The sequence below is a fragment of the Callorhinchus milii genome, unplaced genomic scaffold (genome assembly GCF_018977255.1).
Source record: "Callorhinchus milii isolate IMCB2004 unplaced genomic scaffold, IMCB_Cmil_1.0 Scaffold19, whole genome shotgun sequence".
In the NCBI taxonomy this organism is placed as follows: domain Eukaryota; kingdom Metazoa; phylum Chordata; class Chondrichthyes; order Chimaeriformes; family Callorhinchidae; genus Callorhinchus; species Callorhinchus milii.
The window spans coordinates 3,025,413-3,049,633 of NW_024704760.1; the positions used below are offsets into that span (position 1 = coordinate 3,025,413).

Here is a 24,221-nt window from a genome sequence, read left to right on the forward strand (position 1 = left end):
GCCTTATCACGTCTTCGAGAGTCTCAAAGCGCTTCACAGGATATACTGTAAAGTGGATTGACTGTATTTTGTTCGCGAAACACGGCAGCCAATTGCACAGCAGATTCCCACAAACAGTCATGGATTGAGTGACCAATTTTTTTTTGAGGGATTGTCCCCAGAAATCAAGTACTAATCCAACGTAAAAATGATTCATATTAATAATTTTAAGCTTTGACTTGTACAATGATGTCAGACTAAAAAGGCTAAGAATACTATACAAACGTGCCAAAACCTGTAGTTTGACATTGTAAGCTGATGACATTGCTACAAAATTGTGTGAAGAAAATGTCTACCTTTGTGTTGCCCAAGGAAGCATCTTCTGCAATACCTTCCTATCGAGAATGTAAATTTACAAACGTTGGGATAAATGTTACAAGATACTTGTGTTAATGGATATTTTCTTTGAAAAAAAAGCTTACTCTGTGCCAAATGTAATATATGAATGTTTTTTTTTCACTAGTTAGATGTGATAAAGGAAAAATATTCACACTGTAGGACTGAATTGTTCTTTCAACTGAGATGTGGCTTTGAATCAGCACAGTTCATTAAAGTCTGCTCTTGCTCACAGGTGCTAAATGCTAAGTGAAATATCTTGGCAGCCTCAACCCAATCCCCTCCGCAAGTGAATGTTTAAAGGATTTGCCGCAAGCATACGCTGGCAATTCTGTGCCAACTTTGCAATCTTGCTGGCAAGAGGTTGCAAGGATAGTGTGTGAAAGAGAAACAGTCATTGTTGAAGACTGTTACTGTGATATTATTAACACTGAAGTCTTTTGTTGAGTTATTACAAAGCAATGCATTACTTCCGATTTGTGCCAAACTTGGCCTGGGTTATTCAGTGTTGCTCGTGTGCAGTTTGTGTATGTGCGCGGAGGGGGAACAGGGAGAACAAAAGGAGCCATTTCCCTCACCAGTACTTTGACCGAGTCACAGACGTAAAGTGGAATTTTTCACTTTAGCTACAATGAGATCGCTTCCTTATCTTAACAACCACTGTATGTTCAGCCCTAAATGAGACACAGGCAGGCTATATTGCAAAACTCACCCAGCCTTTAATAGTCATAATAAAACTGTCAAGCACAATATACGCGAGGAGAGAGGCAAATCCACTGAATCGAAACATTCAGAACAAGGCCTGTCTTCACGATAGGATAGAATGGGTGAAAAATCCTCGTTGCTTAAATCACCAACAGACCCAGCTATTGTTTTCAAATTTAGTGTAGGTACGATTCAATGTGCAATGTAATTCTTTGGCAAAGGATCCAGGTATTTAATACATTTTGTAAGCACAGGAGCAATCCATATGATTTGGAGACTGGGGAATTTTACAGTCCGATAAGAGTAATTGTGTGTTAAACGATGGATTTTTTAAAAAAAATGTTGCTCATAGCAGTGGGTTCACTTGACCAGTGACATAGCTTAAGCGAAGAAAATGTATTTATTGCTTTTGTACATACAAAATTTGTCAATTGTTTGGTTAATATGTGGAAGTGGCGTTTGATGTAGATCTGTAACTATTGATGCAATAAATTATGCTTTCCCCCCCGCCTAATTGCAAAAAAAATATTTGTGCCTGTGTGTCTTTGAAACCAGTCCCATCAATTCAAGCATTATTTTGTGGCACAGTTGACTACAAATTTGGGAATGAATTCCATAAACAGGTGAACCCTAGCTTACGATTAGCTTATTTGAAATGATTATCCCCGCTCTGCTAAGTTAATAGCTGCCCTTGTGCGATGCTCCCTCCGTTTGGCGCCAGGCTCTTAAGTGACTAAAGCAAAAGGGCCAAGAAACTGGCATTGTGACAGAAATTCATAGCCATCTGGTTGGGAGTCAAGTGCTCCCATGTCTTGAGTACAGTTGACTCAATGAGAAGAGACGTGCAATAAATGTGTAGAAAATATAGAAGGGAAACAAGAAAAAGGAATATAAAGGAAAAATATTAAAGGATTTTAGAAACACATGAAAGTAAAATAGTTAAAGAAGTGGCACAATTTGTAACTGAGATTTGCTAGGATGACACAGGGGGATGAGCAGTTTGGTAGTTTGGCCTAAGAGCAGAGACTGAAAGAACTGGGACTTTTTCCCCATTAGAATAAAGAAAATTGAACTGAAAAGAGGTCTTAAAATGATGAGGGATTTTGATAGTCAATAGGGAGAAATTATTTCCACCAGTCAGTGAATCAGAGACTTGAGGGCATCATTCAGATAGCAAATAAATGAGCAAATGGGGAGGTTAAGAGAATCTCTTTCATTTGCAGAGTAGTTAGGATATGGAATGCCTGGGACCGATGGTTGAGGCAGAATCCAGATTAGCTTTCATAAGGAAATTAGATAAGTACTAAACAGGAGTAAACAACAGGGGTTTGGAGAAAGGGCAGGGAAATGGGACTAAAAGGGTTGTTCTTAAATGTACCAGCACGGACAAGATGGGACAAATGGTCTTCTATGCTCTAAATTTCTTTAGTTCTGTGGTTCACTGTTAATGTGCACAAATCAAAAACACAACCACAAGGAGCAATACAAATTGTAAATATAGTCATAGAGCATAAGAGAATCATATCTTTACAGAATAATATACTGTCTTCATCAGAAAAACAATTAAAATCGTTGCAAATTAACCTCCGATACACAATAACAGCCTGAGGATACATCTTTTATTTTGGATGATCACAGAATCCAAATGTAAATGGCCTGGCTGATTTGGGAATAATCCCCAAAAAATGAACAAGCGCTGTTCAGTGGCAACTTGAACCCTGGAGAAATCTAGGTAACAGGGCATTTGTATCGAGAGCTTCTCTATGATATATCATCCTTCACACTGAGCATCGCTGCAGGCAATAATGGTATGATGAAACACAAACCCTCTGGTCTCAGAGTTCGATGCCAGAAGAGAACGGATTTATTTGTATCATTAAAATTTTAGTGTCGAGACAACTGAACCAATTGAGAAACACAATGCTTTTGCGCTTACATTCACATCGCTCGTAACCTAACGCGTCACAAAAGAAATCCAAACCTGCACGCTCAATCCAAAATAAACACACGCCGGTGACAGGTTTAATGCTTCCAGCCTTTGTTAGCTGGGGGGGGCTTGAGAAATGTGTACGTAATTTCTCATCCCCCCCCTGGGGCGGGGATGAGGGGGGGGAATGAGAAATTACGTACACATTGCATTTATATAGCAGCCTTCATGCTGGGCAGCGTCTCAGAGCGCTTACACTTATTCACAACTCTTTCATTTCTTCATGGAGAAGTTACACCATTTGGAATTATAAATGATTGCTTTCAAAACAAGCTGTTTTGATGATTTACAATAATAATAATCCTTGCCTTATCACGATGTCAAGATGACTCAAAGGGCTTCACAGGATCTTGCTCGGTATTTGTACACGAACGCAACAACCAACTGGCACACTGCAATGTCCCAAGACAGCCATGGAGGGAGTGACCAAATTTTATTTGGGGGTTTGATGGCCAGGATACAGGGAGAAACTCCCTCCTCTTTTCGAATAGGGATCTTTATCGTACACCTTAACAGGCAGACGGGAACTCGGTTTAACGTCTCATCTGAAGGACGGCATCTCCGACAACGTAACGCACCCTGGACTCTGCACCGGAGTGTCACCCAAAACTGCTCGGGACATGGGACACTGAAGCCATGACCTTCTGATTCAGAGGTGAGAGCACTACCCCAAATGTCCTAGGTTGACACCTGAACGTTTCCTTTGGAACAACTTAATAAAAAGCATTGCGAATACTGTTCATATATGCTCTTTTTAATTGGTGGTTCAGCAAAGTTTATTTTGTACCTGAAGAATGTTTTATATTAAATTTCTTAAAGAAAAGACATCTGGTAGTTGTTCATGATTCTGATGGATCTCTCACAGCTGAATTCAAACGCAGTGTCACTTTTTTTTGGGCGCCTTTTCCAGTCCTTTAATATATTTCTGAGGAATTCTGTATTCTTCTGGAACACATAAAAGTGGCAAAATAAACACCAGAAAGGACCAAATTTTCATCGGAAATTAACTAGTGATAATTAGGTATCAATGTATTGCCTACGCTCCCCACGTCCCCAGAACTTCTATCCATAAAGTCATGACTGAAAAGTTGAGTGGTAAAATAGTTTGTCATCGTGTGTGGTGTAATTTTTAAATGAAAATAAACCTTACCTAACAACAGCTTGCCAACATGAGCTATCTGGTTCCCTTGAGCCCAAAGTATCCACTTATCCTTTCCATGAGTTTGCTTGACAGCTACAGTGGCCTGAGCTCTTCGCTGAAGGGCAATCTTCACCATCTGGAGGTCCAAGCCAAACAGCTCAAGGTTTTTGACAACAGTCACCTGATAACAAAAACATTTACAGTGTCACTGTACAGTTACAATGGACAAGTTGTTCTGGACAGCAATCACCTGTGAATCTCAATAGGATGTCTTTGCCATTAAAAGCACAGTGGCAAATCAAAGTAGTAAAACATCACCCAAAAATTGCTCTCGTATGTGGTGCTCATATTGGTTAAGTGACCGTTATGATAGATGACTTACCAAAAGAATTTCAAGAATTATCTAATCAATAATCTAATGTCGTTAAGTCTGTGAAAAGCATCAGTAATTGGTTCTCAAAAGACGGTGTGACTAAACTGCGCTCAATATTTTGGCTTCATCGCGTTGCAGTGCAATTAATCTAATTAAAACAATTATCTAATCAATAAGCATCCATGTGAATCTGAACCTTTTAAATCTTTTGTGTCCTGTTTCAATGAGATATGTCAGCTACGTTCTCGGAGGAAGCTACTAACCTTCTTGTTTGAAGCCCGATCTATATTAATATCAATCGGTTCTATGCTGCCCTTTCGAATGATCGGTCTCTGTCCAGGGAAAACCACCTCGTGGCATTGATCGAGCCTCTTGAAGCACCTGGGAAACGCACGCTAGATTAATTGCACTGCAACATGGATGAAGCCAAAACATTGAGTGCAGTTTGGTCACACCGCCTTTTGAGAACCAATTACTAATGCTTTTCACAGATTTGGCGATATCCATTTGTGTATTTGAGAGCAATTTATTTTTCTAAAAGGAACATTTAAGCCTATTCTATGCAGCGTATGGAGGAAAGGGACTTGGACGAACCAAATTTTAAACGAAAAAAAATGTACTTTTATATTGTAGCGTTTTATTGCAGATCTCTGGATCATCCAGGAATTATATTGTATTCAGTGCATTTTAAAAATGCTGACATTTCCTCTCTAGGTTCTTCAGATTATTGATGTGTCCTTACAGCGACGATAATGTTTCTTATAATTGGTTGCTATCTCCGTATCACTGGCTCATTCAGCAATGTTGTAGCCAGATTGGTGTGCACATTACCTGGCAAAGAAGTCATCCCATTTTAGCTTAGTTACAGTGTGATACTCAGACTTCTCCAATAGGCAGTCACAGAGGACAGGATTAATGATCACATAACTGAGGGAAGAGAGAAAACAGAAAATATGAGGATGTCAAATTTACATCTTCTTCTGAAATCCGTAGCAATTACTAACCTTAAGCTACAGTGTACAGTTCGTGGGATCCTGGCAAAATCTCCCATAGTATAATTCAGTGAAATCACAATATCACAAGCTTGCTTGTTTGGCAATTATGACAACCACTTCCTGAGTAAAGGGCTTTTCACAGCATTACTAACACTAAGTAATTATGGGACACAGCAACATTATATGGTGGGAACACAGTGAAACTACTTGAACACACACTAGTCTATATACAGCCAGTGCCAATACTTTAAGAGGGCTGAGTCGTGACCTGACCAGGACAGCTGATGTCATCAATTCCCAGGCTCCTGTGTCTACAGAATGTGCGATCAATCATTCTACAAGCTCAACTGAACACCCAGTCTTTTTAAACTTAATGAAGACGGGTTACAGTGCCCTGGGAATAAGTTTCATACAAACAAACCCAAAAATATACAGAAAATATACAGCAGATAATCAGGTTGATCTTTGCTCATCCAGAAGCTATCCATCCCAATCCTCTACTCCTTCCCCATGCTCTCTAATACCCATTTCCACATGCTTTGAACAAGTCTGCAGCATTATAGTGTATAGTGTTAACATTGCCTCGCCATGCACATCACTCACTTTTTATTGCAGTCGTCCATCAATTCATTGGACTTGACGTAATTTATGACGATGCTTCTTATGTCTTCATGGGTCAGGGTGGCACCTCTTCTAAACAGAAGCAAATTATAGGGTCATGCGGTCAGGCCTGCTCACTGGGCAAACAAACTCACAAGCTATTGTGTGAAGTCCTCCAAAAGCCAAGTCATCACTGAAAAATGCATTTAAGTCAATTTAACTAAGCTTGGAGTGTTTCACATTTATCAGGCAAACTATGTAACACCTACTTGAGCCCTGCATGCTCAAACAGGGGGAACAGTTTGGAGGGAATGGTGTAGTAGAAATTGAATTCTGGAGGCTGGTAGACGCTCTCGCTGTCCCCATCGTCAACCTTCGCTGCATCTTCAGTGGTGCATGTTTCGGGGACACAGAACGACTTGAGGCTGCAAGCAGAAATGGCTATTTAGCAGCAATCCTGATACCAGTATTCAAAACGAAAATTGCACAAATGCATGAGGGGGAGGGTGGGGTGGGGTGGGGGGTGGGCAAAACAAATGTTGCAGGAAAAAAGATTAGGAGGATGGGATTGGAGTAGTGGAAGAGCTAGCTCCAGCCCAGATACAATGGCCTCTTTATCATGTTTCTGGAATACAAAGTCATTTATTTCAGTGGGATACAAATCTTGTAGAGTCCACACTGTTATAATCAGTGCATTATTTGTTCTGTTCCAGTTCAGAGACTGTGATTGCTAGATTCACTTGAATGAGATTTCGGTTAATGAAGATCTTATTGCACCATTTAGAAAATTACAATGCTGGGTTTTACGTTCCCTCCTCCACTAAAGAGCTCAAAGAAAATGTATCCTCAACCATTAAATCTGGAATCAAATTAGTAATGGCAGAACAAAGAATTCCTGATATTTAAGTTTATCCTAAAAACAACTTACAAGCCAAAGTGATGCAGGACTGTATTATACCTTGTATTAAAGGATAGGATAGAGTCAGATCTTCGTTACAAAATAAAACGGTAGAGTTTTGGAGCTCTGTCACTTTGCTGCAGGAGAGGCTGAAGTTGAGGCAGCCTGTGAAAGCGAAGTTCTATTTTAAGCGTACGTACTCCACGTGCTTCCAGTTCACGCTGACGATGCCCTCAACGCCCTTGGAGAGTTCGTCCACCTTCAGCATCTGCCGTTGCTGCATGGACTGGAGAAATTTCGAGAGCTGGAGATGAGAATCACAATTAATAATAATAATCCTTGCATTTGATATAGCGTTTCATCACGTCTTCGAGACGCCTCAAATTGCTTCACAGAATATACCGTAAAGTGAATTGACTATATATATTGTGAGCGAACAGCCCACAATTCTTATACGTTCTCACAAAGCAGATCATTGATGATGGTGGAAGTGCAGAGAAATTCAGTGAGCTTCCCCACTCAAATTATAAGACTTCTGCGTTCGTAACTCTGTCTATCCAGCGCCTTGGGACGTCCTCCCGACGTGAAAGGCACTATACAAATGTAATTTTACTGTTGCTGTTGCGTTCACTTTCAAATGTCTTAGCTCAGATTTTAAGATCAAGTTCCCCGAATCTGAATTTCTCTACCAGAAGGAAACTTGGCGTCCTCTCCTGTGTCAATCTTCTTCATTATCTGTAACTATCAATTAAGCCTCCATCTCCCCCATTTCATGGGAATACAATTAAATTGTATTCTCACCGTACCCAACTTCTTCCATCCCAAGTAGCACCCCCGTGAATTGCCCACTTAAACTCAGGGAGCAAGTCACAAACCCAATGATTCAGAACAGAGTACAAAACCAGTTATTTTCTCTTTGTTTCAGTGTATAATTATGCTGGGCTGAAATTGTCACTAAGAGAGAGGCCGATAGAAAGAGAATAAACAGCTACTACTAGATCCGAGTATTTATAATACGGTAAGATATAGATTTCAATTAAAAATATGGTAATAGCCTAGAAAAATCTTTGTGTAATACAAATCATTGCAAACTTGTACAAGTCTTCTCTTTGTATTGACCTACCTTCTTATAACTTGATTTTTTAATGTCTAATTGTCTGCCTTCTGGGCTAATCAGAAAGAAAAAAAAATCACCAATAAACATCAAGTATTTCACGCACAAGATTTGAAAATACAAGTCAATGACACGGTCAAAGATCAACATAGAACTCTAAAATATAATGTTGTCCACAGGTTAGAGAGATGCAATCTTCTCTAGTGGATAAAAGATAGAAGGGAGAGGAGACTAAGACTAGGTAATTCTTATCATCACAACGATTGAGTGACTCAACACATGTTTTTCCAAGTTAGCAAAGAAATGAAGGAAACTTTCCAAAAATCTCAATCCTCTTTTTACACAAGGTGAAAGGGATGGGATGTAATTATATCATACCACAGAAACAAGAGCAGCGGGGACAAACGTCACACTGATGTGATCCAGCAAAACTATATCTATTTTAGTGCCCATTTTGTGAGTAGTTAATGGGCACTTAGGCAAGTCAGAGAATATAGAGATTATGTATTCATTGTTTAATCTCTCGGGACCAGGGGTGTTATCTTGTGAGGATTTGAGCCTCAACACAGACGACACTTCTTTTATGAGCATCTTTTGAGTTCGCTTTCAAAACTCAAAACAGAAACACGTGAAATAAATCTAGTGCCAACCTTTCGAAATGGGCTCATCTGATCTTGTACCAGCAGAGGCAGAGATTTAGGAGGGGTACTAATCAACGAAATGCGAAAGTATCTGTTCCTACTATCCTAAATCTCCCAAATTTAATCCCAATGCTACTAAAGATCTGGCTAACAAAATGAAGAAGCAGTAGTTGAATGAATTATAAAGTTTCCTGTTGACTTTCACCATTTGTTACAAAGTCTCTGGCTAATTCAATTGAGTTGTTGGTGCCGAAGAACAGCTTAAATAGACCGTTCACTAAAAAGAGACACGATTGACAATGAATGACGTATAGTGGCATGACTGTGACTAAATGTTTTATCGGTACACTCACCAGCAAGGATACATACGATTCCTCAGAAACGTGCTAGTCAGTAGTGGCAGGTCTTCTTTCTTCACCTTAAACTTTAAAGCGTGAAGGAAGCACTGCAATAGCAGCTCATCCATCTGTTCTGTAAAAATAAAGGGAAGAGACAATTGTTCCCATCAGCAAGCGCAGCAGTTCACCACAGAACCCGATTGAACAATGCTATGCACTAATTCGGGTTGGCAGGTCAGTCAATTGTGGATGCCACTCGCTTGGCGAGTCCCAGCAGGGAAAATTAAAATCAAGCGTAAAATGCCACTGGGCAGGCAGTCTGCTCAGTAATTAATGGGAGCCAAATCACTACAGAAGCCCATTTTTAAACTTTTAGAGTTATACCAGATTTCTTTTAAAATTTATCCTTCAAATGTAAGAGCTTTTTTTTAAAATAAATAAAATGACTGTATTCCACAGTAATATTGCCCATAACCTTTTAAGCCACGAAAATGAAATTTCCTCTGTGTTCAAAATCAGATACTTGTTTGGGGGAAAAAAAAATTGCGCAGTGCAATTTATTTTGTTGTCAAAAGGTTGCAGCGTTGGTTAGTTTACCCCTCGAGGGCTGCCCATAGACAAGAAAGGAAGCTCATGTGGTTGACCATCAGAATTGGTTTCCAAAAGCCGTGAGGGTCCATTCATCGACAATGAGTGACCTATGTACCTCCAATTATCTTTTAAATGAGATCTACCCAGGATTGAACTGGCTGAGCAGTCTGCCAGGCTCACCAGACTTGGAAATCCAAACACGTCCTCAACCTGAACAGCTAGGGCAAGTCAGTGAACTGTAACCTTCAAATGTACTGTTATATCCTTTAAATTATTTTCATACCCTGTGTGGCTCCTGTGTCTTCTGTATTCTCTTGATGAACTGTGGCATTATCCGTAGCCCCATCCGGGTCGATGGCACAAGTTTCACAGTCGCCTACTCGATCTGTCCCAGAGTTTAAACCTTCCGATTCAGTTTCAGCGTTCAAACATAGCTTATGCACATCTGGGACATCATCCTCTGTAACATCTGGTATATCACCCTCCATAAGGTCTCTCGGTGCTTCTTCATTTCCACTGTTAATTCCGTTTAAAGACAATTCTCTCTCTTCCTCCTCCTCCACTTCCAGCTGATCTCCTGACTCCCCAAGATCACAAAACTTGTGGGCAATGAGTGGGGGGCTACTTCTTTCTCCAAATGCCCTCAAAAAGGAGAGAAAAGATAACTAACCATCATTCCTTAAATGAATTTTTCGCACTCCCACAAAATGCCATTCTCCAACTAAGTAAATAGTGATCGAAAAATTCTCAAAGATCTTGAACAAACTGTCAATTAGTCATCAGAGCAATCGAGCAGCCCCAATCTTCTGCCCCCCGCACCCCCCCGGGATTGGTTGGGAAAGAGAGAGCCATGGGAAAGTTCCAAATATGGACAAATCACATTGAAAATATTTTGAACACATGTGATTTACAGACACGAGTTGAAAGCTCTCACCCTTACCATAACTGATCGTGATAGGTGTGGAAGACAGAGATACCCTTTCCCTTCATTCTTGCTGCAACCATCTGTGCTGTTGTCATACAGGCCAGGCCTACGGCAATTGGGGCTCTGCAATCCATTGAACAGAAGAAGCAAAAATAAAATACAACTTTACATTTATTTCAACCTGAAATGAATTGATATACATGTTTCTCGACTCTCAGATTGCTGTACAAACTATGTTTGGAAATAAGAGCAACAACAACTTGCATTTATATAATGGCTTTCAGGTGAGGTTGCTTCCCAGAGCGCTTGTTCAGGAATAAAAGCAACGTGTAAGCTTTGGACTGCAGGAACACAAGGTTCTTGAACTGAAAGCTGCAAAGCAAATTTGCTTTAGGATTCACAGAGGCCATCAAAGAGACTAGATCTTCATTCCATGGATTGAAAGACAAACTCAAAATCGTAAGGATTCAATTCACAAAGGTATGCCAAATGGCGGTCAATGATAAGCCAACAGATAAGCAAAATGGGCTGCCCTACTGTGCAGGGCACATATGTGCCTGCAGGAACCTTGCGGCTCAAAGAGAATGAATGATTGAACACAAAAATATAAAAAAGTGAATACTGAACCTGCTTCCAACAAGGTTAACGGCGCAAAGGTCCCCCTGCAGTATGTCAGGAAGTCCAGAAGGTGGCACAACTACTCCGGGTAACATGAGATCTACAACAGGTAAAACAGTGACATACGGTTCAATTCCTCCAAATGCTCAAATAACTTTTAATTCTTATACATTCAGCCTACAAGTGAATTTAGAGTTCAGGTGCAGTCATAGCCCATAAATCAACAGATAAATGCAGGGTACTTAATCCAGGGCAGGTATTAAGTAAACACCCCAGTCAATTTAAATTTTAGTTGCGTTTCAGTGCCATTACATTACATTCTGCACGTAACTTATTTTGAAATGCCTGCTCTGTACAAGGGATTTCAACATTTTTAAGAGGTTGCAAACTTTTAACAGGAATATTCAAAAGGCTACAACTGTCTAAATTATCTACTGTACGTAGTGCTATACACACAAAGCCTCACCTGCTCCTCCAGCAAGCTTCTCCAACACCGCAGGCCATGTGGTAACTGCAGCCATCAAATCAGGATAAGACCACAAGGTGTATACTGTCCAGCATAAAAGAGTGTCACATTAGCCCCAAACTATTAAATCAAGGCCATTTTGTTCAACAACAACTTACATTTATATAATGCCTTTCACAGAGGAAACATCTTGCAGTGCTTTACAAAGACACGGTTGGATACCAAGCAAGAGGTAGAACAATGATATTGGCTTGAACGGGTAGGTTTTACAGTGGGACTTAAAAAGATAGGGAGGAGGGTGAGATGGGGGGGAGAGTTCCAGATGTTAGGAGTGTAAATTTGAAGGCTATTCACTGGATACAATGCACACACCTGTTGGGTAAAGCCGTTTCTCCACCTCAAAAAAGATGGGATTCCTATTGAGGACGAACACCGTAACTGCATCGCCTTTATGTGAATTGATTTTCACGACATTCAGCTCCTCCTTGTTTGGTACAAGTTGAGATAATTGATGACCGGACAGCGAAGGGAAAAGAGACACCACCTGTGCTTTGAGTTTCCTCCTAAGGGGAAAGGAAACAATTCAGCTCAGTTCGAAACGAACGTTCGCTTAACCGAAAAGCCCTTTTGAGACTCCGAGGGAGGAATTCGAAGAGCTGCCCGGCCCCTTTGAGCAGTGCCTGAACTGTTATTGAGGTCCTCACGCACACATAGAGAAAGAAGGGGTGGTGGGGGTGAGAGTGGGGTGTGTGTGGAGGGGTTGGGGGGGGGGGGAGAGAAAGCACCAGAGCACAAAGCCCTGCCTCAACCAACAACCCCCTCAGCCAACAACTCCCCCCTCAGCCAACAACTCCCCCCTCAGCCAACAACTCCCCCCTCAGCCAACAACTCCCCCCTCAGCCAACAACTCCCCCTTCCCCTCACTCCTCCTCCCAAGACATCCATCACCAAACCTTTATCCCCCTCCCCACCAAATCAAAAACACAAAGGGTTGGCGTCGTCAGAGGCTGAAGTCCTCCTGGCTCTCGTCACCGGGCAGGTTGACGGTGGTGGTGGTGGTGGTGGTGGGGGGGAGGAGGAGGAGGAGGACAGTCAAGTCCATTCTGACGTTTATTCCTTTATTTCCCCCCCACCCCCCCCCACACACACACACCTGGTTTCGTTTCAACGTTTGAGCTTCCTTCCCCTTCCCGGCCCGGGGGCCAATGTGTGGGTCAGGCTAGACCAGGCCAGGCCGCACCACCACCCTCCACCGACCACTCTTCTCTCGCCACAAGAGAGGAGAGCGCCATGGGCCTACCTGTCCGATCCTTTGATGACCGTGTTCGATTTGACACGAAAAGGTTTGACAAACATCTCTCTCTCTCGTCGCTGCTCGGCGTTTTACCCTCCAGGAATTTTTACGCATATATATGTATATATGTGGAGAGAGAAAAAAGCCGCTGACAATTAACCGGAGCAACCAGGTTTTTGCCTTTTATTTGCCCCTCTCTCAGAGGCTAAACATCTGCCGCCGCCGGGAGTTCCGCCATCTTTGGCGTTCCCGTTGCTCAACGCAGTCCGGGCTGCACCTCCAGCGCCCGTACAAACGGACCCACCCGTCTCAAAGGTTCCTACCCTTCCAATTCATCTCACCTACTCCACTCTACAAGCAAAGCAGATCGACCCTGTTTTGTTCAAACAGATCCAGGCACAGTTATTTTTATGAATGTATATGTGTGTATATATATATATAGAGAGAGAGAGAGAAAAAAAAATTATGCTCACTACCAATTCCTGGAGAAACTTCGTTGGATTAAATCAAATCGTGGCGTCCTGTAGCTCAGTGGTTAGAGCACTCGCTTTGCGAGCGAGAGACCGGAGTTCAATCCCCGGCAGGTCAGGGCGAAACCTTGGGCAAGTTTCCTTACTCCACACAGAGCCTAATAATAATCCCTCCAAAACCCAAAACAATAATAAATTGGTCATTTTCAATCCACGGCTGTTTGTGGGACACTGCTGTGCGCAATTCGCTGCCGCGTTCGCCCACAAATATACAGTCAATTCACTTTATAGTGTGTTCTGTGAAGCGCTTTGGGACGTCCAGAATACGTGAAAAGCGCTATATCAAATGCAAGGATTATTATTATAAATAATGGCTGTATCTCTCCGATGAGTTTTTTTNAACATATATATGGTTCTTGTGCAGTTTTGTCACTGAACTCAAGAGAGAACAATTTGCATTTAGAATAGCGCCCCTCACGTAGGGTAGCGTCCCAGACCGCTTGATGGTGACGGAGCACGATGCAGAGACAGGGCAGATTTACCCCAGGGGGACAAACCTCATTCAGGTGTGTCTCTTCCTAACAATCTGGGATTGGCCATCCTACTGTGCAGCGATGTAGGATATGAACTCAGGGTGAAAGATGCTTGCAGGATGAGATCTATTATTTGTTGGTAAAGTACTTTCCTTTTGGCCTGGCCTACTGTAAACCCCTCCTTTCTTCTTGTGTGATAGAGTTACGTGGAAAACCAACAAGCGTTCTGCCCCCATTTCCACCAGTACTAGAAATCATTCACTGAAAGGTAAACAATAGCAAGCAGTATTTTATTGTTATAAAAACGGAAGCCGGTGGGAACACGCAGCAGGTCAGGCAGCATCGAATGGAGGAGGAGGAATGTGAGTTAACATTTCAGGTTGATGACCTTTCATCTGAACTGTTTTTATTGCACTATTATTATTATTAGCATTTGGACTTAGCAATCAGTGAACACAGCTTATTGACATCCATCCTATCGAATCCGTTCGCAATCTTGAAACACAGGTCCCCTTCGAATCGTCTTCCAGCCGAGAGAGAGAAAATCTCCAGACTGTCCAATTTTAGTTATTTCCACTCAATTCCTGGAAACATCCTCGTAAATCCAGATTGGGTGAGACACCGAGGTCTCATCTGCCTGGTCAGGTGGATGTCAACAGATCCCAATCCCAAAGGAGAAGCCAGTTTTATCCCATCAATTCAGTGGGTCATGAATTTACCCTCAACATCCACCCACCAGTAGGTCATCAATTCACCCCAATGCTGAGTGTGGGTCCTTGCTGTGCAAGTAGATGTAGAGTTGGTCCTCCGAACTCTAGGGGGCGAGGTAGGGATTACACGGCGAGGCGCTGCGGCGGCCGCTGGAGTCCCCGGGAGCAGGGAGGGGCCTCTCTTTCCCGCCCCGCCCACCTCCTCGCCCCTCACGGCGCTCGAGCGGCCTCAGCCCGTAGCGACAGCGCAGGCGCGAGCGGGTAACGGTCACTCCGCGCGGCAGCCCAGCCCGCGGGAGGCGTTCAAACCGCAACCGCCGCCCCGGCCCGGTAATCACCTCAGCCGCCGCCGGGAGAGGGAGCGGGAGAGTGCAGGGCCCCGGTAATCGCCTCAGCCGCCGCCGGGAGAGGGAGCGGGAGAGTGCGGGGCCCCGGTAATCACCTCAGCCGCCGCCGGGAGAGGGAGAGCGAGAACGCGCGGGGCCCCGGTTACGATTAGTCCCCCCGTCTCCCGGGAGAGAGGCGAGGACGGGCGGCGCCGCGGGGCGGGACGGCACATGGGAGTGCGGAGCTCGCCGCCGAAGGTGGGAATGGCCGGCGGTTGGAGGAGAGAAGTGAACGCTCTCCGGCAGCCATGTTGACCGGGAAAGCGGCGGCGGCGGCGGCAGCGGCGGCGCCGGGACAGATCACCACAGGTAAAGAAAGGCCCCCTCCCCCCCCCCCCGCGCGGGACTCGCTGTTCGATCGCGTGGAGTTTACAGTCGCCTCAGGACAGACATTGTGCATATGTGTTTTGTGGGGCCAAACGGGGCAACCGATGGCGCTCAGCGGTGTCCCACACACAGTCGGGGGGGTGTGGGGTGTGGGGGGGATTGAGCGACCAAATTATTATTATTTATTTATTTTTGAAGGGATTACTAACCCCTTCCCCCCCCACCCCCCCCACCCCACCCCGGGTAAAGCAATCTGCCAAATCGACTAACAACCGTGTTCCTACCTACACTATTATACATTGTACACTATTATACACTGTGTTATACACTACTCCCGTTTCCTATATGTCTCCCACCGAGAGGGGCCTTTAACTCTATTGTACAAGGGTTTCTCACTGTGATTGATGTGGGTGGTATCTCTTTCTCTTTCTCACACCCCCCCACCCCTTCCCCTCTGGATCTCGGCCTCGTCTTTAAGCCAATTCCACTCCGCCTTTATTCATTTTTTAAAATTGAAATATAAAGGAAAAAATAAAGAATGTTGTTCGTTTCTCGGGCTCGGATCCTCGCCTCCCAAGTTGCTGCCTCTTTTGCGGGCAGAGGGGAAGGAAGGGGTGAAAGTTAAAACCTGTAAAAAAAAAATCCCCCTCCTCGAATTTGCGTGCATCCTGTGACTCAACAGCGCTGACTTTGTTTTTAGTTTTTTTTGGGGGGGGTAAAAAAAAATTAAGATCATGCCTTTGGACTCGGTACATTCCCCACTCTCGACTGACTGACTTCCTGTTCTGTAACGAAATTGTACTTCTTATTTTGCATTGGCACCCGTTTTGCTGCAGTTACTGAACTTAGTCATTTTATAGTTGGGTGGAGACAGCGATTTGATAACCCTCGAGCAAAAAGAAATGCTCGAGTTGGATGTGTTTTAACAACTGTTTTACAAGGAGTGTATGGTCTCTCCCTGCCCCCCCCCCACCCACCATGCAGAGTATTCCCTGTGTCTCTTTATGATTACAGTATTTGTAAGTGAAGCTTTCTGGAAAATATAAGTGTTATGTTCGAGGAGACAATAGATTTGCGTTTACATGTACAGTTTTTCGTACATCGGTGCCAATTTTTCCGTAACTTGTAGAGTTCCATCATTATACCTAAGAGTGACAAAATACAAACTAATAACAGTTCTGTCAATTTATGTACTTACTGTGGATTTTTAAAAAAACTCAAATTTGGGGCTCTTAAGGGAAATAAGAGTGTTTTTCTCACCTCTGGAAAGACTTCCTTTTGCATCCTGATTCCTATTTTAACACAGTCAATTTATATAATTTGGTGGTTGAAGACCATTTCATGCAACTGTTGTATAGAAAATATAAATATCCCTGATTTTCAGCGCGCAAGTTTAATAATGTTACAGTAATCATGAAGAAATGCAGTATTTGGATCATGTACACTAAGATGTCATAAAAACTGTACAAATTCTGGATTGATGCTTTAATCCCCTTGCAGTCTTGAGGTTCTAAACCCCAGCTCATACCAATTGTTTTCTACTGAACACGGCAGTTACTATAAGTTACAATACTGTAGTTCTATGTAAGACAATGTATTTCAGTGTATTATGCCGTAGCTTTGTCAAGGCAACAGTGTCATGTCTTTGAGCAAATCTAATGTGTGTACTGTACAGCACACTACCATGTTCATACAAACTAATTTAAGACTGTTCAGTTAGCCAAGCCTTTATCTATTGATGTGTTAAATCTATACACAGCACATAATTTGTTTTTTCTTTATCTTTTGCAAATGGTTACCCTGCAACTTGCAGGATTGGTGCTACAATGGTGTGTAAAATTTAGCTGTTTGGGTTCAGGCAAACTTTGCAACTCCAGTTTGGGTCTTGCATTTGGATGACACTTGAACCTGTTGATTAGGTTACAACTTTTTAACTCTCCTAGGAATCAATTATATTTACATTTGTAGAAGTAATAATCCAATATGTTGTATATTTATAGACTGTAGAAAACAGTAGTCTGGAAAATAAACTTTGCTTATCTATGCTGCATCTTTTACTAATGGTTTTCTACTGTCAGTAGTGAACAACAACAACAAGATTCCATTTATTGAGCGCCTTTCACGTCGGGAGGATGTCCCAAGGCGCTGTACAGTTGGGTCAGGACCCGAGCATTGGGGGGAAATGGTCAGGGTGGGGGGAGGGAAGGGAGGGAGCGAGGAGGGGGTAGAGAGTCGAGAGGAGAGCTGAAGGCACGGTCGAAGAGAAAGGTCTTGAGACCGGCCTTGAAGGAGGAAAGGGAGGAGGCGGCGAAGGCACTGGGGATAGAGTTTCAGAGCCTCGGGGCTGAGAGGCTGAAGGCCCGGCCACCGATAGTAGGGCGGTTGGGGCGGGGGATGTGGAGCAGCCCGGAGCCAGAGGAACGGAGGGTACGGGCGGGTAGGTAGGGGGATAGTAAGTCGGAGAGGTAGGAGGGAGCGAGGCCGTGAATGGCCTTGTAGGTGAGGATGAGGATCTTGAATTCGATCCTCTGGGGGATGGGGAGCCAGTGGAGGCGAGCGAGGGTGGGAGTGATGTGGTCGCGAAGCCTGGTGCGGGACAGTACACGAGCTGAATGACCTGCAGTGTGGAGAGAGGTGGCGGGAAGGCCGGCGAGGAGAGAGTTCCCATAGTCCAGCCTTGAGGTGATAAAGGCGTGGACCAGAGTTTCAGCAGCGTGAGGAGTGAGGTAGTGCCGTAGTCTGGCGACATTCCGGAGGTGATGAAAAGCGGTGCCAGTTGTGACGCGGATATGGGGGAGAAAGTGAACAATATTGTTCTATGATAATGAAGAAAATACAATAGAAAATAACCTAATTCTATTACATTCAAAAAGATGATTTTTCTTGTATTTTATGAGTGACCAAACTCCGTATTCACATCTCACCAGTTATGGCGAGGTTCCCCATCACCGAATAGATCGACTTCAAGATCCTCACTCTCGAGTTCAAATCCATCTTAAACTGGCACTTCCCTCTCCGACCTTCTCACTCCCCAATCCACCACGCGGCGCCTCCATTCGACTGGCACTGGCCTCCCACTTGTCCCTCGCACCATTCACCCCATCATCGGAGGTTGTGCTTTCAGCCACTACGCCCAAAACTCTGGAACACTCTCCCTCAATCCTTCTACCTTGCCCCCTATCTCCCCTCTTTCAAGTCCTGCCTGAAGACTTGCATGTTCGACTGTGCTTACAGCCCCCTTCCCCCAGCTCGGAGTCAGGCTCCACCACTGTTAAATGCTCTGAGATGCTACCCTGTGTGGAGGGCGTACATAAGTGAATGTTGTTGTTGACATTTTATATTGGTTTCTTGAAAGTTGCATGGCTGAAACAGATTGGGGAAGGTTAAGATATTCGCATAAGAAAAACTATAGTTGTCTGTCTGCATTTTTCAGCTTGGGCTGGAAGTGAAGAGGTGTATGCTTTATTTTAGTGAATAAGGAGTGAAACAACAATCAAAGAATGATTGTTTATTGCGTATAATTTAGCAGATGAAGTAAAAAACTTTAATAATGAAATGATGTTGGCATTTGTGTTTGCAGCCCGATTTGGTGATGTCTTGTATGATTCTTATATGCGTTTGGGCCATGCTGAGAACCAAGCCTCTGGTGTGGACAAAAAGGGCTCTTTGGGATTGCCACTCCTCAGTGGTTTAAAGGTAAGTGCTTGCATTGACCATCCCTCATTAAATAGGGAGAGTGTACTGCATGAACAATATAGATTGCTTCTGAGGCCTTAATCTTACAGGAACCTCGATCGGTCATTTGGCCTTCCAAGCCTTGTAATGCCCCTTTAGTAGTTAATGGTCCCTTCTTTTTAATCCAAATCTCCACACCTTTTCTTCGTATTCCTTAACACCTTTAGTTCCAAGCACCTATCAATTTGAGATGATCTTTCAACGTGAAAGGTGCTAATCAAACTACAGTAAGATGATAGTAGATGACAGTACAAAGCCATTAATTCTTTTTTAATTTAGATAATTTTGTCCTCATGAATGTAAAAGATGTAGTTATTGTGAAGAAAAATACATTCCCATTTTAGGCACCAGGTGTCAGAATCAATTCATAAGTCCATTATTGGATGGTTAGAAACTTCTGCCTCCACAATGTGTCCAGACGATTATCCCAACTGTTCCAGTGCAATATTCTTTCCATTTCCCAAACCAACCATCCTGTGATTCCCTGAATATGATAGTCAGTTGGTACCAAATAATGGATAGTTATTACTCAAACGCACTCCTCACTGGTCTCCACAGCTCCACTATACAAAAGATCCAGCTCATTCAGAACTCTGCTGCCCACATATGTACCCATATCTCACCAGTTCTGGCCAGGCTCCGCTGACTGCCCATCACAGAAAGGATCGGCTTCAAGATCCTTACACTCTTGTTCAAATCCCTTCACTCTCGGGCACCTCCCTACCCTCTCTGACCTCACTCCCCAATCCACCACTGGATGCCTCCGCTCGACTGGCACTGGTTTCCTGCTCGTTCCCCTCCGCCCCACCATTGGAGGTCGCGCTTTCATCCACTATACCCCGAAACTCTGGAACACTCTCCCTCAATCTCTCCCATTTTTCAAGTCCCGCCCGAAAACTTTCCTCTTTGACCATGCTTACAGCCACCTCCCCCTGGCTTGGAGTCAGGCTGTGCCACTGTTGAGCGCACTGAGACGGTACCCTGGTGGAAGGAGCTATATAAGTGCAAGTTGTCGTAGTTTGGTTTTGTAAGCATGCCTGCTAATAGTTTGAAAGTTCATCATTTCTAAATTTCTTGATTATAAATGTTATAAATCTTATAGAAATGGAATATCATTTTATTTACTTATCAGATATGCTTTTACAAGTCATCTATATAAACTTTGCCACTTTTGTTATCTTCTCACATTTGTTATTTTATGAATTTGATTTGAATTTTTTTCATCTAATCCCCTCAAATTTTTTTAAAATTGTATTGCAAAGATTTTAAGAATAGTACTTGATAATGAAAGTTTAGTTTATCCTGGATTTCTCACTTGGGACTTGAAAAGGAAAGCATTGAAATAAATATCTGTTTTTCCTGCTCTTTAAGCCCCAGGACACACACCGTGCCTTAATTGAGGGTTTGAGGAGGCAATCTGCTTCCAGATCTTTGCTGAGGATTCTCTGTAACCAGTTACAGCATATGTATACAAGTATGGCTCACCCTAAAGTTTTGATTCCCTCTGCGTGGCAAGCCTCGCATCTGTTGGAAGCTTGCACCGTTAGCAAAGAATCTGCACTCGCAGTAGTTGAACACAGTATCTGTGTTAACACTGTATTGTACCTGGTAACCAAGCAACCAAAGATGCAGTACAGAATCAACAATGAGAATTCTTGGAAGATCTAGAAAATCAGTTTCTGTGAGAAAGGTTTGGAGTTGAGAAAGGATCAGTCCCACCAAATAGTTACTTTTGTTTAAAAGGTGCCTGGAGAATCCTAGGTTCAGAACCAACATTTTCTACAGGGAGAATTCTTCCAACTGACATTGTAACTTTAAAGAGTGAGTTTACGTTGTGAGTTTATTTGCTGTTCAATATATTTATTACTTTAATGAGCCTGAAATATTTTGGAAAGGCACAGAGAAAGATTTTTGAGAAGTCCAGGAAGACCATACATTACATTAGAATATACAGCACAGAAACAGGCCATTTGGTCCAACTGGTCTATGTCTATAAAGTAACTTAAGAGTAAACAGGGAAAAACAGACGGCCTTATTTTATTTTAAGGGGTCGCATTTTTTTTACATAAAAAAAATCCCTTCCCTTTGAGGCCCTCTGCTCTGCCATATTATTCCTTGGTGGAACAGGCGAACTGCAAGGGAGGTGATTACTACTCCCAGGCTTCTTAAATACTGCTCAAGATTGGAGCTGCTCTAATGTTGACAGTAGAGGCTGCCACTCATCTTTCTAAGCTAGACTTGTACATATTCGGAGGGGATTCAGACAAAGAGTGTTTCAACTCTTATCATTCAAAAGTATTTGTGCCCCTGTGTTATAAGTTGATTGCCATATTTAATAAACTGGTATTTTAGTATGCTTTTAATTCTGATATCCCTTTGAAATAAAGAACTAATTTGGGTGATGAATCAAATAACAAATTATTGTAGAGGGTTATAGCAGGATCATACTCAACTCCAGTATGCCCTCACTGATCTTTGTCGTTTGTATCGTCTGCTCCATTTATAGCCCACTGCAATTACTTTGGTGCTATTTTAGAAGCAAGTGGAGCTGATGTCTGCACATGTCTTGTGCCTAAACTGTCCGGCATGTGTCCTAATTGGATTCAGGCGTTGCTATGAAAACAATGTGAAATTTACTGTACTGACACACTGGAGGCTGGTGCACAAATTTTACTTTGAAATTGCCTCTGTTTTTTCCAGATACTAGTGCTAAGTGTTGTGCTGGTGACTGAGAACGTTTAGATGTGCAGAATACTTTTGTTTACAATGTGGCTTCAGAAAACTGGGAAATTTAAATAATTTTTTGGGATTGGTTGCAGAAATATTACTTGATCATCTGATAATCATTTAAATATTTCCATTCACTTTAAGCATGATTACTTTTATCTTTTCACAAAACCACAACGGAAACAGTTTGAAGCTTTGTGTAAATAAGTATTGTAATTCCCCGATTTTATCTAATTACATTTAGAATTACAGAAAGTTTTCTGTTTTTATGGTGGATAAAAGACATTAAGGGTAGTGGTTAGTATACGTTTTAATGTGAAATGACACATGCACTATAATTAGACTTTCTTTTGTCAACTTTTAGGCAGGCAAGACCACAATGAAGGACCATGTGGGATCTCGAGATCAGGTGAAAGTCCAACATCTGTTTGAGGATGTTGGAAACCGGCGAATAAACACTGTTTCCAGTACATCTTCTTGTAAAGCCGGTAAAGGAAAGAGTCCCGAATGTATAGTTAGTGCTAAAGAAGAAACTGGGCCGAAAGGAAGAATGCCTGCAGCACCTTCCATAGCCATGAAAAAGCACATGCACCAGTTGACATCCTTTGAGCATCAGGAGATCTTCAATTATCCTGATATTTACTTTTTGGGTTTAAATGCAAAGAAGAGGCATGGTATATTGAGTGGATCAAACAATAATGGTTTTGATGATGATCAAGCATGCTACATACTTGTTCCTCATGACCATATAGCATATAGGTACGAGATACTTAAAATTATTGGGAAGGGAAGCTTTGGCCAAGTAGCCAAAGTGTATGACCACAAAATGCGCCAGCATCTAGCGTTGAAAATTGTGCGGAATGAGAAACGGTTCCATAGGCAGGCTGCTGAGGAGATCCGAATCCTGGAACACTTGAAGAAACAGGACAAAAACGGTCAGATGAACCTTATCCATATGCTGGAAAACTTCACATTCCGCAATCACATTTGCATCACTTTTGAACTGCTGAGCATGAACCTCTACGAACTCATCAAGAGAAACAAGTTCCAGGGGTTCAGCCTTCAGCTGTTGCGGAAGTTTGCCCACTCCATCTTACAGTGCCTGGAAGCGTTGCAAAAGAATCGCATCATACATTGCGATTTGAAGCCAGAAAACATCTTACTGAAGCAGCAAGGCCGTAGTGGCATCAAAGTAATCGATTTTGGCTCCAGCTGTTATGAGCATCAACGTATCTACACGTATATTCAGTCACGGTTTTATCGAGCTCCTGAGATTATTCTTGGCACTCGTTATGGGTTACCCATTGACATGTGGAGCTTTGGGTGCATCCTTGCTGAACTGTACACTGGGTACCCTCTTTTCCCAGGGGAAGATGAAGCTGATCAATTGGCCTGCATTACGGAACTTTTGGGGCTGCCGCCTCAAAGGCTGCTGGATCTGTCCAAGAGAGCCAAGAACTTTTACAACTCCAAGAATCAGCCTCGCTATTGCAGCGTTACTACCCTTTCTGATGGTTCAAGTGTTCTTAGTGCCGGTCACTCTAAGAAAGGTAAATTGCGAGGAACACCAGCCAGCAGAGAATGGATGACAGCCCTGAAGGGGTGCGACGACCCGTTTTTCATCGACTTCCTAAAGAAATGTCTGGAGTGGGAACCAAGTAATCGCATGACACCTTTTCAGGCCTCAAGACACTCATGGCTACTTAGACGCTTCCCCAAACCAACACCCAGCTTGGAGAAGACCATTCTTCCCAAACGTGCATCAGAAGCGCATAATTCCTTGCCAGAAATAATTTCCAAGTTACCCCCAAGTATTGGAGCAGCCAACAAATTAAGGACCAATTTGGTGCAAATGGCTGACTCAAATACAAATATACCTCTACGTACTGTGCTTCCAAAACTAGTTAGCTAAGGTTATAGTGTGCTGTAAATGAAACCTAAGAAGATGTGTCAAATGAAAAAAATCACTCCAGTCTTTCATATGTAGATTTTTTTGCTAGTAAAATGTTCCACCTTTACTGACACTTAATTATTTATGTATATCAACCTTGAAAGAAGGTGGTGTCCAAAATACATTAAAGTTCATGAATCTTCTGTATTAATTTAACCCTCTCGGGGTATTGAAGCATTTTTTTAATATGAGAATAAAAACACATTTGTCCTTAGTTTGATCAAAAACCACTATGAAATAGGTGTATTTCAGGTTCTTTGCAGGTGTATTTCATTACAGTCGAGCCACAAAAACTTAATAGGAAAATGTTTGAAAATCTCT

At 42.7% G+C, this 24,221-nt stretch overlaps 2 protein-coding genes across 2 annotated transcripts; one reads left to right on the forward strand and one right to left on the reverse strand.

Annotated features, from left to right (window-relative positions):
• Window positions 1-3,800: 3,800 nt before the first annotated feature.
• eif2d (eukaryotic translation initiation factor 2D) lies at window positions 3,801-13,303 on the reverse strand. The gene is made up of 15 exons (XM_007899546.2): window positions 13,068-13,303; window positions 12,140-12,330; window positions 11,768-11,851; window positions 11,311-11,401; window positions 10,699-10,806; window positions 10,042-10,400; window positions 9,183-9,300; window positions 8,198-8,243; window positions 7,275-7,378; window positions 6,446-6,601; window positions 6,180-6,269; window positions 5,413-5,508; window positions 4,845-4,962; window positions 4,218-4,389; window positions 3,801-4,012 (listed from the first exon to the last, which is right to left on the reverse strand). The coding sequence occupies exons 1-15, from the start codon at window positions 13,121-13,123 to the stop codon at window positions 3,951-3,953; spliced, it is 1,851 nt and encodes a 616-aa protein (XP_007897737.1). The 5' UTR covers window positions 13,124-13,303; the 3' UTR covers window positions 3,801-3,950.
• Window positions 13,304-15,231: 1,928 nt separating this feature from the next.
• Window positions 15,232-23,967, forward strand: dyrk3 (dual specificity tyrosine phosphorylation regulated kinase 3). Its single transcript, XM_042342226.1, has 3 exons — window positions 15,232-15,469; window positions 19,068-19,183; window positions 22,314-23,967. The coding sequence occupies exons 1-3, from the start codon at window positions 15,409-15,411 to the stop codon at window positions 23,859-23,861; spliced, it is 1,725 nt and encodes a 574-aa protein (XP_042198160.1). The 5' UTR covers window positions 15,232-15,408; the 3' UTR covers window positions 23,862-23,967.
• Window positions 23,968-24,221: the final 254 nt, after the last annotated feature.

What these genes read in the sequence shown, in the direction of transcription:
- eif2d (XM_007899546.2), bottom strand. Translation starts at nt 13,123, where the DNA reads ATGTTTGTCAAACCTTTTCGTGTCAAATCGAACACGGTCATCAAAGGA. An exon ending in GTGAACTGGAAGCACGTGGA is followed by an intron (nt 6,602 to 7,274) that starts GTACGTACGCTT and finishes TTCTGCTTGCAG; the next exon opens with CCTCAAGTCGTTCTGTGTCC. An exon ending in TGGGATGACTTCTTTGCCAG is followed by an intron (nt 4,963 to 5,412) that starts GTAATGTGCACA and finishes TGCGTTTCCCAG; the next exon opens with GTGCTTCAAGAGGCTCGATC.
- dyrk3 (XM_042342226.1), top strand. Translation starts at nt 15,409, where the DNA reads ATGTTGACCGGGAAAGCGGCGGCGGCGGCGGCAGCGGCGGCGCCGGGA. An exon ending in GCCGGGACAGATCACCACAG is followed by an intron (nt 15,470 to 19,067) that starts GTAAAGAAAGGC and finishes TTGTGTTTGCAG; the next exon opens with CCCGATTTGGTGATGTCTTG. An exon ending in CACTCCTCAGTGGTTTAAAG is followed by an intron (nt 19,184 to 22,313) that starts GTAAGTGCTTGC and finishes GTCAACTTTTAG; the next exon opens with GCAGGCAAGACCACAATGAA.